This window comes from Myodes glareolus, chromosome 14 (genome assembly GCF_982192425.1).
Source record: "Myodes glareolus chromosome 14, mMyoGla1.1, whole genome shotgun sequence".
Taxonomy (NCBI): Eukaryota; Metazoa; Chordata; class Mammalia; order Rodentia; family Cricetidae; genus Myodes; species Myodes glareolus.
In genome coordinates, this window is record NC_142039.1 from 38,934,247 (window position 1) to 38,951,528 (window position 17,282).

General features: G+C 41.9%; 1 protein-coding gene across 1 annotated transcript in view; it reads left to right on the plus strand.

Moving 5' to 3' along the window:
- Positions 1 to 7,377, plus strand: part of Aoah (acyloxyacyl hydrolase) — a 196,278-nt gene extending 188,901 nt beyond the window's left edge. Inside the window, exon 21 of the mRNA XM_087896443.1 lies at positions 6,966 to 7,377. Within this exon, the coding sequence (XP_087752569.1) occupies positions 6,966 to 7,094 (129 nt within the window). The 3' untranslated portion in view covers positions 7,095 to 7,377. The remainder of the gene's footprint in view (positions 1 to 6,965) is intronic.
- The last annotated feature ends 9,905 nt before the right edge of the window (positions 7,378 to 17,282 follow it).

Sequence of the window (17,282 nt, forward strand, 5' to 3'; positions counted from 1 at the left end):
AGGAGGCCTGTGAACACATGAGCAGGACACAGGAACATAACTGTTTCTGTCTGGAGAGAAATGAATCGTCTCTGCCCAACTGAGAACAAAACATTATGATATAGCAAGGGAGTTTCTATGAATCAAGCCCTTCATTCCTCTTCAACCCTGAACCTGTCTGTCTACTGCTGGAGACACACAACACAGAGCCAATGGGCATCTCTATAAAGAGCTAAGCAATCTCCAGGTCTTCATTTGCCTTAACTTTGTAAGTTCACGAGACACAAAAGTCCTGGGAAGGTTTATGGGGGGCCCAGATGACAACTGTGCAAAGAGTGGGAGATATAGGGAGGAGAACAGTCTGGGCCAGTGAACCCACTTCCTAGGCAGTCACCTCAGGTTGGTCCAGTTGTCAAACCAGCAACCATCGTGTATTTAATTTGTTGTTTGCTCTGACTAATAAAAACATCTTTCGTCCACTACAGAGAGGCTGGAGCTGGACCTAAAGTCCTTCTTAAACATAGGTGTTTGCTGTCATGTTTTGGGCGTTAAAATTGGTCGTGTCCACACATGACCAGGTCCAAGAGGCTGTGCTTTGGTGAAGAGGGGTGAGCAAGAAAGCAATGCCCTCCTCCAGCTGAGGGCACTTGGCCACTGTCTTCTCTGCAGAGCTCTGAAAACACAAGCAGGGCGGATTTTCAGCGTTGGGCTGGTAATGCCTGCATTAAATTTAGCAGCAATTCAACTTCAAAGGCATTAAGCCACTTTAAGTTTTCAATGAAATCTATATAGTCCCACTCTGTATTTGCTCTTTTGAAAATATTATGGAAAAGTATTTTTTTTTCTGCTTAGTGTTTTCTTCTATGGTTATTTCACTAAAAGGTTCTTGATTTTGTAGCAAAAAGAAAGAGAGAGAGAGAGAGAGAGAGAGAGAGAGAGAGAGAGAGAGAGAGAGAGAACAAAAAGCAGCAACAAAAACAGACCATGGAGAGGCATCCAAAGAATCTCTGGTGGGGGTCTCTCTGCAGGTATTTGGTCCTCCTGGTGTTCCTTGCTCAGTTTTAGGAGGGGGACTACACACAGATGTACCTCCTGAGGAAGTACAGCTGTCAGTAGCAATACAGGTGGCCCAGGAAGCATGGCTTAGTTTGAGGCTTGTCATCTGAAGGAGGAGAAATTTGCAAGCTCTAGGTAGCACTGGCCAGGTCTTCATTTGCCCTCCTCGCCCCAGTGCGTGATGGGGGCTTGTGAGGAAAAGCTGAAAGAGACATTGCACCAGAAGCTTACAGAAGACAACAGAGTGTGAAGTCCCCTTGCTTTGTGGGCTCTTCAAAGAGAATTTTAAAGTAGAGCAAAGAATTTTCAGTGGGTGTGGAGATACCATGGTTTTAGCAGCATTCAGATTTCAGAATAACTGGAACATTGGTTACACCTGACAGGAGCAGTCCAACCCCTTTTGGCATGCTTTACTTTGGAGAAAGTGCCAGACACACAGGCAGCCATATATGAGCAGCGGTGCCTACCAGGCTGATGACTGGCCTCTGTATAGCCAAGACCTCCCAATAGCATGGAGGCAACGAGTCGGAGAAATGGTGTCCTTATTCTCATAACTTCAGTGTAACCCCATAGTTGCCCGAAAAGCATGAGTTTTTGTGGAGTCTTCCACTCGTATTACTTTAGTCAAGTTCTCAAGGGTGAAAAATGGGTCACTTACTGAGCTGATAATGAAATCCAATCAAAGCCACCATTATTGGAATCCAAAAACTACACATTCAGTATATATACGTAGTAAGACTCAGAAGCAGTGGTTCTCAGCTACAGCATTTGTTGGGACTTTCTGGGGCAGTGTGGGCAGCTGTGTGCTTCCTGTTCTCCCCAGTTGGGGAGAACCCATCCTGTAGGTTGCTTGTAGGCAAGCCTAGAGAAGGTGCTCTTTCAGAGAACTCACTCAGTGATGGAGACTCGCTTTGAAAGATACACTCTTGGGATTGCTGTCCTAAAGCCTTCTTCTTCATAACAAATGCATGAGCAGTTGCTGGCTGTAAGAGAAAAAGGCAGCATCATATGCACGTTGCTCTTTGAGAGCTAATGTTCATTGTCTAAACCCTAATGGAGGGCGGGGGAAGCTCAGTTTGAAAAGTTTGTTCTGGGAGGGAAGAGAAAGGGAAAGGTTTCCCTTGAACACCTTTAAGCAAATGGTATTTTCTGTTTCTGACTTCAAGCTGAGGAAGCATAGAAGAAGGCAACATGAGTTCTTTATCAGAGAGATTTCATTTGAGATTCCCAGTATCTCCTGGGGTCAATATAGATTTTCCCCAACCCTCTCAATTCCCAGCAGTAATCACTGAGCACTTGGCGCAACTCCAGATCATCAAGCAATTAAATCAAATGTTGTGTGCTACTACAGGAGGCTGACTTGAGTTCAGAAACCACTTCTGGCTTCACTGTGCTGTGAAGTACAGATGTTTATATGCATCTGTTATGACTTATATATAAAATATATGGGATGTATATTTTATATACACACTCGTGTGTGTGAGGAGTTTGTCCTTGGGTGGCAGTGCTGTCTGTGGAGGCTGTGCAACCTTTTGGACTGTCCCTGGCTAGCAGGAATAAGTCACTTAGGAGTAGGTCACTTTGAAGGTTACATCTGTCACTGGTTCTGGGCTTGAGTGCTCTGCTCCCTGATCCACCAAGATCTGACATTCAAGATGTAAAATAAATGCACTCTGGTATAGTACAGTGCATTGGTAAAGGCAGGGGTGTGAATCTACATTTACAATGAGATAGACCAACACAGAAATGTGGTGGAAGTGGAGAGCCAAGGAAATATATGGAGAATAACAGTGTTCTGTGCTTCTGGCACACTTGTGGTACTGCTCACCAAAAAGAGCTAACTTTATAGGTTACACTTTAGGAAAGACATATTTTAAAATACTATATGTATAGATGAATACATTGGTGTATGTGTGTATTGTGTGTGCATGTGTGTGTGTGTGTGTGTGTGTGTGTGTCTATGAGAGAGAGAGAGAGCGATCTATACCCAGTGTTAGGAAAGGTTGCCTCCACTTTAATTACAGATAATTTTTATTCTATTTTTCTGTTTGGTAAATTTTCTGTCCTAGATTGTATAGATACTGGCTTAATTTTTTAAGCTATGAATAGAGACAAACAAAAGACTCACCCTGTGCTTAAGAAACAACTAGCTTGGAATAAAGGGAGTGAAAGACAGCTATGCCTCTCCCTGTACGGTGCATCATGGGAGTGACAATAGGCAATGGGTAGAGGAGATGCCTGCAGAGAACACTCTGAAAAGAATCCAATGAATGGGTGAAGGAATGAGTAAAGTAGATCATTTCCTCCCAAGTCTCTAGCATATTGGCATGCCAGTCTCATTACAGACAAAGTATTTCAGCAGTATACCCTCATAAAAACATTAATCTCTGTTAAAGTGACAGTCAATTAATTGCTTTCAAACCAGTTACCACAAGCTCAGAGCTGATCTCACCTCTTCTCACTTTCCTTTTCGTGCCTTCAGCCCCATCCCTTCCCTTATTAAAATTAGGAAAATAAATGCCTTGTTACCACACTATCGTTAAAAAGACAATTTAAATGTCCCAAGTTTAAAAGCTACGCCAAGAGCTTTCCACAGACTCAGAAGCAGCAACCTTGATTGAGGAATGTCAGGAAAAGTAGCCAGAAGGCCAGGCTTCTGTCCTCAAAGGCAGGCTGTGCCTTGGGTAAGAGAGTTCCAGCCAGCCTGAAGGTTATCCTGAGGCTTGCTATGTGTGTGCTGTGTTGGTGGATGTGTGATATGTGGAAAGATGATGTGTGTACTGTGTGCATATGATGCATGTACATGTTTTATGTAATACGATGTGTGGATATTATCAAAATCACATGCTTGTGGAAACATAAACTAGTATAGCCCCTGAGGAAATCAACATGGAGGCTCATTACAGAGCTTCAGCTACCCTGTGGTCAGCTGTGTGATTCTGGGAGTCCACTTGAAGGATGCTAAGTCAGGACACCACAGAGACACCTGCACATTCATATTTACTGCCACATTGCTCACAATGGCCAATATGTGGAGGTAGCCTAGATGCCACACAAGAGCAGATGAAGAAAATGTGATATTGTACTCAATGGAGTTTTGTTCAACCATAGAGAGAAATGAGATCATGTCATCTGCGGAAAAGTGGGCATGACTATAGACCATCGTGTTAAGGGACACATGTGTGACAGACAGGAGAAATGCCACATTTTCTCTCACTTACATAATTTATCTAAATGTATGTGTATGATGAAAATAGAAAAGGGGCTACATGGGAGAGGATAAAGCCTACTTGGGGTGGGAGAGAACAAAAGGAGATATGGAGAGGAAAAAAGAAGACAAGGAATATATTTTTTCACTCATAAGCAAAACCCAGATTTAAGTTTTGTATGATGTGTGCATGCATACATCCATGTGTGCATGCATGTGTGTGTGTGTGTGTGAGCAGTGATTTAATCAATACATTTTCTGTGTGATTATTTCAGGTCTAAGCTAGCCAGGTGGCCAGGAAGAACAAGTGATCTTCCTCCAATAAGTGTGTGTGTGTGTGTGTGTGTGTGTGTGTGTGTATGTGTGTGTGTGAGATGAAACAGAAGGGCATCTGTTTGGAGAGAAGGGACCAGGAAGAGGAGGGCAGGGAGAGCGAGGAGATGAATATGTGAAGTATAAGGACATGCGTGGATGAGATGTCATAGGAACCCCAGTGTGTATGCTTACTAAAAAGTTAATAAGAAACAAAATGATCACATACTTAATTGGCTGTCTGGCCAGGGATGGACACATGGTACAGTACTTGTTTGACATGCACAAGGTGATCTTGAGTTTGAGCCTCAGTATCTGGAAGTAAAAGTCTTAATTGAATGCAATTTTTTTAGGTCCACTTCAGAAGGTTCTAGAATACATAAAAACTCTGGGGCTGATTAATGCAATGACTAAGTCTGTTTTGTTTGTTTCTAATGATTACTAGAGTATTAATGCAGTTTAGACCCAGAAAGAGCCTTTGATCATTGGCCCTGTCCTACTTAATGTGCAGTTTAGCCTGCAGAGTTCAAGAAAGCAACCCAGTGTCACACAGCACTGTCAACTGGCTTGGTGACCTACCCTTAAGGACAGTATCCCTCCTACTTCACGGTGTGTTCCCCCTCAGGCCCTCAGTAATCATGTTTCTCTTTATTTCAACATTAAAAGTTACTGCTGAGTTATAGCCATTTGGCCCTGATGATCAGCCAGGTCCATCTGCTGAGAAAAAGCCTCCTTATCCAAAGCACATGGAGATGGGCAGAGGGCTGGACAACCAAGACTAGATCCTGCTACCACTGGGGACAAAGCATATCTAGCATAAAGCTACAGCAGCCAAGAAAGTGGCATTTGGCAGAAGAATCAATGCTCAGCCTGATGTGCCTAACACAAGTCGTCTCTTGTCCCAGCCAAGCAATCCACATTCTGTGTCTTTTTCAGGATCCAAGCCCTAGCAATTTACCTATCCACTCTCATCTTCTGGATGCCCGGAGCTTCCTGATCACTTCATTTTCCTCCCATGTGCCTTGTGTATACTCCATGGTCTCTGCCATGTGCATAGCTTCCCCAAGAAACATCCAGAACCTACCCTTGAAAGTTCTGCTTCTCCCAAGAGGGCTTCCCGTTCCTGTCCAGGCAGAGTTGATATTTCCTCCTATTCTGGCTTGCGGTTCTCCCTCACAGCCGTCCAGACATGGGGTCATTCTGTGTATCTGTCTCCTGGATGAGGACAGGAGTTCATCCAGGGGAGGCTTCCTCTATTCATCAGCACCCAGGCCTTAGGCCAGCAGATGGAATAGTTGCTAACTGTCTAAGGCAATGCAGGAGTGGGTTTTTGAGAACATATGCTTGTTCTATATCTGCAAGTCACAAATCCAGACACTTAAAATGATAATCATCTGCTACGTTGTAGTTTTTGATGACCATAGCTTAATTTGGTCCTGTCCTTAAGTTATCACAAAACTACCATCAAGGTGTGTTACTGAGGCTCTAGGGTCAGCAGAGGCAAAACTGGGGGAAACAGCCTCACTCCCACCTGGGCTGACAGATTCAGCATTGGGCTGAGGGCCCAGCTTCTTGCTAGTCCTTAGTTGGAGCCTAGCAACAGCTCGCAGCTTCTTATGCCGTCAGTCCAGCAAGACCAAGTTCTACATAGGGAGACACAATCACTGAAGTGGCTGCTGTCCATCATCACCATATCGCTTTGGACAAAGTGATTGGCCCCACCCACCTCAGGGAAGAGATTGAATATACAGAGATGGAAGCAGGGAGCACAGGCACAGTCCTCAGATCTTCCCACCATAGACGATGATGAGTTTTGAACATGAAATGTCCCCCAGACTCTAGTGTTAAATTCTAGGTTTCCCAGCTGATGGTTCTGTTGTGAGAGGTGAAGTAAACTTTAGGAGACAGAACCTGCCTGAAGCAAAGGAATCCCTGAGAGTGGCCCTTGAAGGAACATCTTATCACTGTCCCCTGCCTGTCCCCTCTTTTTTTCCTGGCTGCCATGGGGTGAACAGTTCTCTCTACCATACTCTTATATCATGGTATGTCTACAGGCCACGAGAAAAGGAAATTCTTCCTCTTTTAAATTGTTTATCTCAGATAATACTAACAGTGATAAAAAGGTTTAAGAAAAACAGAATGTACTAAATCTTGATGATCAGTTTTATTGTTATCTGACAAGGTCTCATGAATACTGGATTGTCCTTAAACCCACTATGTAGCCCAAGGATAAACTTGAGCATCTGATTCTCTTACCTCTTGAGTGGTGGGATTAGGCATGTGCCTCAGTTATGTGGCACTTGGAGTAAAACTTGGGCTTCTGTATGCTAAACAAGCATTCAACCAACTAAACTGCATGCCAAGCCTGCTGGTGGGTTCCTTACTGTCTCTCACTCTGGCTCTCTTGCAGGTGGCTTCACTGTTGCTGGCAGATCGTGTCTGGGAGAAGATACAGTCCCAATGGCCTCAGATCCTGGGAAAGGAAAATCCATTCAATTCTCAGATTGAAGAAGTGTTTGGAGACCAAGGAGGACACTGAGTGTCTCCAGACAGAGTACCTTTCTGTAGAACAGAAAAGCAGATAAACCCTCTCACTCACCCACTCCAGGGATTGCTATGCTACTGGCTGAGAGGACCCTCTTTGGTAGTGTTTCTATAGATCACTTTCCCCCCAGTTGGAGATAGACCTGAATGACAATGTGATGCCAACGCTTCCCACGTCTAGCCACTTCTGCTAAACCCTGAAACACCTTTTAAGAAAGTTCTTTGAGTTATTTCCAGGTTCTGGCTATTACAAATAAAGCTGCTATGAACATAGTTAAGCAAGTGGCCTTGTGGTATTAATGAGCATCCTTTGGCCTTGTGGTATTATTGAGCATTCATTTGCCCATGAATGTTGTCACTAGGTCTTTAGCTAGATTGATTCTCAATTTTTTGAGAAACCACCATATTGAGTTCCAAAGAAAATGTACAAGTTTACACTTCCACCAGCAATGAAGGAGTGTTCCCCTTGCTCTACATCCTCTCCAGCATAAGCTGTCATTTGTGTTATTGATCTTAGCCATTCTGACAGGTGTAACATGGAATTTCAGAGTCACTTTGATTTGGATTTCACTGATGGCTAAGGATTTTGAACATTTCTTGAAGTGTTTCTCTGAGTTTTGAGAATATTCAATTGAGAATTCTCTATTGGGTCTGTATTTCATTTTTTAGTTGGATTATTTTGGTTTTTTGACGTCTAATTTTTTGAGTTCTTTACATATTTTGGAGATCATCCCTCTGTCAGATATGAAATTGGTGAAGATCTTTTCTCATTCTGTAGGCTGCCATTTCATCCTATTGACAGTGTCCTTTGTCTTACAAATACTTTTCAGTTTCATTGTTGTTGATCTTAGTGTCTGTGCTACTGGTGTTCTATCAAGCAAGTTGTGTTCTGTGCCAATGCATGAAAAGCTATTCCCTCTTTTCTTCTGTCAGGTTCACTGTGGATGGATTTATGTTCAGGTCTTTGATCCATTTGGACTTGAGTTTTGTGCAGGGATGTATTCACATTCTTCTATATGCTGACATCCAGTTATGCCAGCACCAATTGCTGAAGATGCGTTCTTTTTCTCCATTGTATAATTTTGGTTTCTTTGTCAAAAATCAAGTGTCTATATGTGTGTGGGAATTTATGTCTGGGTCTTCAATTCAGTTCCATTGATCAATCTGTCTGTTTTTAGGCCAATAGCATGCTATTTTTATTTCTATAACTCTGTAGTAGAGCCTATATGTCCCTCAAATGAAGAATGGATAAAGAAAATGTGGTACATTTACACAATGAATTATTACTCAGCTGTTAAAAACAATAACATCAGGAAATTTTAAGGGAAATTGATGTAACTAGAAAAACTCATCCTGAGTGAGGTAACCCAGACACAGAAAGGCAAATATGGTATGTACTCACTCATAAGTAGGTATTAACTGTAAAATAAAGGATAACAATGCTACAATCCACAGACCTAGAGAGACTAGGTAACAAGGAAGGTGAATGGGGAGACATATGACTCTCTCTGAGAAGGGGAAATAGAAGAGATCTCCTGGGTAGACTGAGGACAGGTGAAGATGGGAACTTGAAGGATCAGGTTAGGATGGGTGGAGGGGGGGGGAGTACTGAAAGAAATGACTAAAAAGGAGGGAGCTTTTCAGGGTCAAGTAGAAACCTATACAAGGGAAAGTCCCATGAACCTACAAGGATGATCCTATCTAAGACTCTTAGCAATAGCATAGCCTGAACATCTCCTGTGATAAGATTGGTGAGTACACCAATTGTCATCAGAGATCCTTCATCCAGTAACTGATGGAAACAGATGCAGAGACCCACAGCCAAATATTAGGCCTAACTCAAGGAATCTTGCTGAAGAGTGGGAGGAAGGGCTGTAGGAGCCAGAGGAGTCAAGGACATGACAAGAAAAGCCACAGAAACAGTTAGCCTGGCTTATAGAAACTCAGAAAGTCTGAACCAACAACCAGGAAGTCTGGATGGGACCAACCTAAGCCATGTATATATATATATATATATACATATATATATATATATGTATATATATACATATATGTTATATATAACATGAGGGGGCCTGTTTGTTTGGATTTCTGTCCTGCCCGGACCCCCACAGCCAGCAAGCCCAAAGAAAACCATACAAAGATCTCTATTATTTATAAAGCTGATTGGCTCATTAGGTCTGGCTACTTATTAGTTAACTCTCACATCTTGATTAACCCATTTTTCTGATCTATGTTAGCCATGTGGCTCAGTACCTTTTTCAGTGGGGCAGCTCACATCCTGCTGCTTTGGTGATCTGGGCAGGAATGGGAGGAATCAACTTCCTCCTCTCTCCTGCTCTCTTTGCATCATTTCCACTTCCTGTCTGGCTTTCCCGCCTACACCTCCTGCCTGGCCAATCAGCGTTTATTTAAAACATGATTGACAGAATACAGACAATTCTCTCCCACCATATGTGTGTGTGTGTGTGTGTGTGTGTGTGTGTGTGATATATATGTGATATATATATATGATAGTTGTGTGGCTTGGTCTATTTTTGAGATTACTAACAATGGGAGCAGGGGTTGCCCCTGATGCTTTGACTCTTAGGAACCTATTTCTCATACTGGCATAAATATAAGGAGAGATACTTAGTCTCATTACAACTTGATATGCTATGCTTTGTCGATACTCATGGGATGCCTGCCCCTTTCTGAATAGAAAAAGAGGAGTGGTTTGGAGTGGATTGAGGAGGAACAGAGAAGAGGTGAAGAAGGGAGTGGGAGGAGGGGAGGGAGGGAAAGCTGTAGTCAGAATGTAAATTAAATTAATTAATAAAATTGTAAAGAAATCAATCAAACCAAAGAATGGAAGGAAGGAAGGAAGGAAGGAAGGAAGGAAGGAAGGAAGGAAGGAAGGAAGGAAGGAAGGAAGGAGGGAGGGAAACAATCAAGGACAGAAGGAAGGAAGGAAAGAAAGAAAGAAAAAGAAGGAAAAGAAAGAAAGGGAAATGAAAGGAAGGGAAGGGAAGGAAGGGAAGGGAAGGGAAGGGAAGGGAAGGGAAGGGAAGGGAAGGGAAGGGAAGGGAAGGGAAGGAAAGGAAAGGAAAGGAAAGGAAAGGAAAGGAAAGGAAAGGAAAGGAAAGGAAAGGAAAGGAAAGGAAAGGAAAGGAAAGGAAAGGAGTGTTTTGGGAATCACTCCAAACAATCCAATATCTGTGCCCTTCAGCAGTCTGTTTGTTCCAGAAGAGGTTGCTAAAATGGTAAACTACCCCAGAATGCTTTTCAGGCTGCCAATATGAACCAGGAATTGAGCCTTTCCCTGTTGGTTACTTGAAGGTGGCCCTCGAAGCTGAAACTCCTTCTAGAACAGGGTAAGTATTTGACATTCCTGCACCAAATCTCCTTAGGAAGTAAGCTGCTCAAGACTCACTGTAGTAGCCAATGCTCAGAGCTTATGCTTCTGAACCTTTGGATTTATTCAACCACACATGAAAGGTATTTAGGGGAAAAAAAAACCACAACTGCTTATTCCCTAGCAATACAGTCTAAATACTGCTTGCACAATACTCACATTAGATTAGGTATTATAGGTGCTGTGGATCTGATTTTAAATCCTCACAAAGGCCCATGTATTACAGGCTTGGTTTTCAGTTTAGTCATCCTGGGAGGTACTGAAAGTGTTAAGGGGGTAAGGCTTGTGAAAAGAATAAAATCCTTAGGGGGTCTGCCCTCAAAAGTGCTTGTAGGACCCCAGCTCCTTTCTGTTGCTCTCATTTGTGCCTAGCCATGAGACGAATGCTTCCACCATGATGTACTGCATGGGTCCAAAGCAACATAGTCAACCAGTCATTCACTAAACCCTAAGAAACAGTGAGCTACAACAAACCTTTCTTTTTACATGGATTATCTTGGGTATTTGTTGTAATAGTGGACAACTCACTGCTTAAGTCATCTGGAGATGATTTCAAGTGCACAGGTGGATCAGGCCAGGTATATACAAATGTTACACCATTGTCTACAAGGAACTGGAACATGATATTCTTGGGAATCCTGGAGTCAATGCCCCCACAGAGATGGAAAGAAGAAAATCTGATCAAGTCTACCAAACACTTTCTTACCCGTGTATTGCTTTCCTTGGCCATTTTCAAATGTGCCACAGATTCAGGGTTCAGTATTTGTGTGTGCAGGCTCACCTGTGTTGCCAGCATCCTCTTCTCTAGCAATCACATTTTTATACATTCTGAAAAGTTTGCTTGGTATAGACCAGACATAGGGATAGTTAATCCCACAGTGGGAAATTGTGACTAGTGAGATAACACACAAGCTTCCTTGTTAGTGGGCAGTCTATGGTCTCCCCAGAATCAACCCTCTTCACTCACAGCAGTGACCTCCTGAGCATACCTCATAGCCCTGATTCCCTGTCCTGCTTCCAAAATGAACCATGTGCATTCAAATCCTCATCTCAATAAAGACAACGTTCAAAGGATCATGTGGGCATAATTGTGCCATGATTTCTCCGCATCTTCACAGGGATGATTCAAAGATCCCTTGTAGATAACTGAATCCTCAGATGTTCATGTTCCTCATATAAAAGATCACAGTCTCTGCATAGAAGTTACATGCATCCTCCTATGTGCTCTAATTTGTCTCTAGGTTAATTGTGACACCTAATACAATATGAACACTGTGCAAATTACTATTGTAGAATTTAAGGAATAATGACAAGGGATAAGTCTGCTTATGCTCACTATGAACACAATTTTCACACCAAAATACATGATCTGCAGTTGACTGAATTCACAATTAACTGAATCTGCACAGAATCCACAAATATCAAGCATTCATAGTTCATGCTTTATCACTGAATGTATTTCTAACAATGAAATACTCGGTACTGTTAGAATCCAAATCTCCCACTCACTATGAACACTTGATGACCGAATGGCAATGTCACAACTATCTTCCAGTTCCATACATCTCATATCTTGTTTCTCCTCCAGAGCCCGTGTGCTGGTTAATTTTTATCAACTTGGCATAAACTAGAGTCACCTGGGAAGAGAGAACCTTAGTTGAGGAATTGTCTTCAATTCCCATGGGCATTTCTAAGGGGTCTCTTCTTGATTATTGATTGATGTGGTTGATTACTGACTATAGTGGGCAAGCCCTGCCCAGCATAGGTGCTAGAAACCCTGGACAGATGGTCCTGTCTTCTAAGAATGCAGACTGAGCAAGCCAAGAAAAGCAAGTCAATAAGGAATGTTGCTGCATGACCTCAGTACCTGCCTTGGCTTGCCTTGGCAATGCACTGTAACTATAGGCTGTAATAAACCTTTACACTCCAAGATGGTTTTGATCAGTGTTTAATCAGAGCATCTGAAAAGTAAACCAGGACAACCCTATGCCTTTGTCGTGATGTCAGTAGACAAGAGATGGCAAGAAGGTAACTGTGGACAGAATTGGCTACAACTTCAACGGCCTTAGTTTAGATCATGATTATTTGCTATAGAAAAGGCTGTGTATTAAAGGTATGGCCCCAGTCTGTGGGCTATTAGAAGGTGGTAGTAATTTTCAGAGGTAAGGTCTGGTGGAAGGAAGTTAGGTCACTGGGAGAATGTCAAAAGGATTGTGGCATGCAAAGTCTACTTTTGCTTCTCTCTTTCTCTAGCTCTCTCTCTCTTCTTTCGATAGATAGATACATAGATGGGGAGATAGAAAGGAAGAAAGAAAGAAAGAAAAAAGAAAAAAGAAAAAAGAAAAAAGAAAAAAGAAAAAAGAAAGAAAGAAAGAAAGAAAGAAAGAAAGAAAGAAAGAAAGAAAGATATCCTTCTTTGCCTCCATGAGGTGAGAATCCCATCTGCTTCATCTTCCTGCTACCATGATGTGCTTTGTCACCTCAGGTTCAAAGCAACAGTGTTCAGCTGACCACTGAAACTATAGCCAATGTCAACTTTTCCTCCTTTTAAATGTATTCTCTCAGGCGTTTTGTCACAGTGACAAATGCTGAAAACACATAAACACAGCCTGTACACATCCCATTTCAGCTTTCCCTGGGCTGAGTTTAATGAGGTATTATGGTTTGAGTGTGGAATATACCTGTCCACTGGACTTACAGACTGAAATAAACTTTCTTATTTAAAAAATTCTCTTGGGTGTTTGTTAAAATAATGAAAACCACCTACCACTGCAGTCTAGACTTGATTTTTCAACACTTGATCCACAGTTGGTGACACTTTTATGGGAGTCTATGGAAACTTTGGATGATTGGATCTAGCTTTCAGAAATAGATTGCTATGGTTGAAGGCTATTGCCCAGTCCCTGGTCCCAGTGCCCTTTCTGCTTCTTGCCCACTGTCATGTGCATAGCTCTTCCACAAGCTCCTACTGACACAGACTGAGGCACTTCACTGTGCCTTTCCTATTGTGATGGTCTGAAGCCCTCTCAGCTACTATAGTCACAATAGCACAAAGGAAACTAATATCAGGGGAAATACATAAATTTTCCAGGGTCACCTGAATAAGAGAAAGTATAAGACAGGAAGTTTCTGTCCTCCCCGTCCCGCTGTCATTTAGTCCCAAAGAAGCGTACAGAGGCTTATATTAATTATAAGCTGTTTGGCCTATTAGACCAGGCTTACTATTATCTAGCTCTTACAACTTAAATTAACCCATAATTCTTACCTATGTTTGGCCATGTACCTTGGCACATTTTCTCAATGAGGCATTCTTATCTAACTTCCTCTGTGTCTGGCTGGTGACTGTGTCTCTCTCTTTCCTCTTCCCAGAATTCTCTTAGTCTCGTTGTCCCACCTATACTTCCTGCCTGGCTACTGGCCAATCAGCATTTTGTTAAACAAACATAAGTGACAAATCTTTATGGTGTACAAATGTATTATTCCAGAGCAGTTCCTTTTATTCTTTTCAAAACAAGATCCTAAATCTAATCTCCTTTCTTTAGTTTTTTCCTGACCATTGTCCAAAACAACTTGTAACCAGCACACTAAACAATGACAAACAGCCATAATCCATTTTGGGAATATGGGTGTAGCTTTCCAGGCTTCTTCCTGCTGATTGAGGGCACTGGTAATCTTATGGGGGCCCCAAAAAATTTAGGATTATGGTCAAGTCCTGAGAAGAGTATCTGTGAGGCTTGATCATTTCAACCAGCAGCCTTGAGGCTGTTCTGGATGCAGAACTCAGAAAAAACTGCAACAAAGGTGCTCTGAAACATTGGATTATCTGGGTCATTCATTCCCATTGGAAATTTTTCAGGGGGTCTTCCCTTTAACCAAGAATGAATCCACAGCCTTTCACTTTCTGTGGAAACTGAAGCAAAACCCTTTCTCCAAATAACATAACTTTTGACTTAAACTTTGAAGTCAAGGCATTTTCAAAATATATATGTTTAATTAAACCAGCAGCATTTATAATCAAATGTCTTTTAGCAGCTGTTGTTCCTCCCTCAAGAATCAAACAATTCAAAGACAATACAGTATCAAGATTCTCTATGCATTTTCCGTTTTTTAAGTGGCCTTTTAAAACTCTAGTTCTTTTATTTTTATTTTTTATTTTATTTTATTTTTTTGAAACAGTGTTTCTCTGTGTATCTTTGACTATCCTGGATCTCACTTTGTAGATAAGACTGGCCTCAAACTCACAGAGATCTGCCTGCCTCTGCCTCCCAAGTGTTGGGATTAAAGGTGTGTGCCATAATGCCTGGTTACTCTATTTCTTTTTTTAATGAATTTTTCTATCCTTTTTCTTTTCTATCCCCAATCTACATATATTTTTAAACACAGTGTTAACTGTTTAGAGGTTTGTTTGTTGCTTTTTTCCTCATCTGAATCTGTCTTTACTCTATATCTCTATCTTTTTCTGAGCACATGAGTCTTTAATCTACTAAGTGATATGGCTAGGATTAAAGCTGCAGCTTTGCTGACTGGCTCCGCCCTATTCCTTAGCTTCCTGGGAGTCTTGCTTCATTGCAGGAGTATTGGCAGGAGTTATGTTCATTGCCACAACTCTGTGGGGTTTCTAAGACCATGCCACCACCAAGAAACCTGATGATGGCTGCTCATAAACACTACTTAAGTGTTTGGTGACAGAGCACCTTAGAAGAGCTATGTGTTTTTTGCTGCTGATGCTGATTCTGGAAGCCTTTCTTAAAGAAGTTGTACCTCTGTTCAATGCCAGCAAACAAAGCCTACCAGAGTAAAGACAGTTTCCAAGAAACTCCATTTGACACTGTTGTTCTCTGTGTAGAATCTTTTTATTTTTTTTTAATAAAAGCTTTCTCGAACTTTATGTAGAAATTCTTGTCAAATGTTTGGGCACCATTTGTAGTTAGAAGTTTCTGGCCCACTCAGTCTTGTAGCCATTAAGTCCCAAAGAAGCACACAGAGGCTTATGCTTGGCCTATTAGCTCAAAGTTATTATTAACTAGCTCTTACAACTTAAATTAACCCATAATTCTTGTCAATGTTTCGCCACGTGGTTTGGTACCTTTTATGAGTGAGGCATTCTGATCTAGCTTCCTCTGCGTCTGGCTGGTGACTGCATCTCTCCCTTTTCTCTTCCCAGAATTCTATTAGTCTGGTTGCTCCCCCTATACGTCCTGTCTGTTTACTGGCCAATCAGCACTGTATTAAACCAATACGAGTGACAAATCTTTACAGTGTGCAAAAGCATTATCCTACAGCAATACTATGTTGAAAACACCTTGTTTTCACAAACATTGCAGAACATATAAGCATGTGGATGAGTCTTGGAAGTCTCTCCTTGGCAGGGACACTGAAACTTTTTAGTTGTTTAGCAGCTGAAGCTCCATTCATGGGTTATTTGCTGGGTTATATGTGACCTTTGATTTGGAAGGATAACAAACTTTAAAAATGTCACATCTTTCATTTCTGCCCCACAGTAGCATTCTTGGTTCAACATAACCTGAGCATGTGCCCTGGAGGCAGAGCTAGCAGTGGTACCGGCATACTGCTAGGAGTTACTCTTTAAAGGAGACAATAAAAACAAGAAAGATGAATTTGAGAGTGAGAGGCAGAGTGGTGTGAGTCTGGAAGCCTAATGTACACACTTCCCAGCTTGTCCTCTTACAAGATCTTGCTATTCTCATAAGTCATTTCGGTGTTTTAGCATCTCATATTACTTTTAAGCACCAATACTTTGTTACGATGTTGTTTTGTTACTGGTTTTATTTGAAATCTTAATCATTCAGTCTCAATAAAACTCAGAGAATGATTCACTAATACTGCTTATTCCTTTAACAAGAACCGTATTCACTCCTCCTCATTCAGAAGCCTCTACATTGAGGCTAGAGCGATAGTTTTGTGGTGAAAAGCACTGATTGCTCTTATTAAAGAGCCACATTCAGTTCCCTGAATCCCCATCATGACTCACAGCCACCTGTAGATCCAGTTCCATGGGGATCTGATACCCTGTTCTGTTTCTAGGCACACATGTGGTACATAGTCATACATACAAGCAAAATACCCACACAAAAAACAATGCTTTTTAAAAAAAATTGTAAAGCTGCCATGGGATCTTATTGCCACTTTAACTTCTGTTTGCTGGAATGTGCATGAATTTTAAAGCTGATGATCTTCTATTGCTTTGCTGGTGGATGAGGAAAAAAAAGTTAACACAGAATTCATTTTAAGGTCATATCTTCCAGGTGGCCAAAGACTTACATTAAAAGTAGTGAGGACTGGATTTCAGTGGTTAAGAGCATCTGCTGTTCTTGGAGAGTGGTGCGGGAGAATTATCTGTATTCTGTCAATCATGTATTTTAATAAAACGCTGATTGGCCAGGCAGGCAGTATAGGCAGGAAAGCCAGACAGGAAGTAGGGGTGGAGCAAAGAGACTGGGAGTATTCTGGAAGCAGAAGCTCTCTCTCAGGCATTCCTGTGCAGACCACGGAAGAGGCAACATGTAAGCTGTCACACTGAGAAAGGTAATGAGCCCATGTGGCTAACGTAGATAAGAATAATGGGGTAACATAAGTTATAAGAGCTAATAAGTAGCCTGACCTAATGAGCCAATCAGTTTATAACCTTATGGAGTCCTGTGTGTAATTTCTCTTTGGGATTTGCCGGCTGTTGGGGTACCGGGCGGGACGGAAACCCCAACAAGCCGGCCCTCATGCTACAGATGGCGCCAACGTGGATAACTGAATCCACAGAAAGCTTGAGAAAGC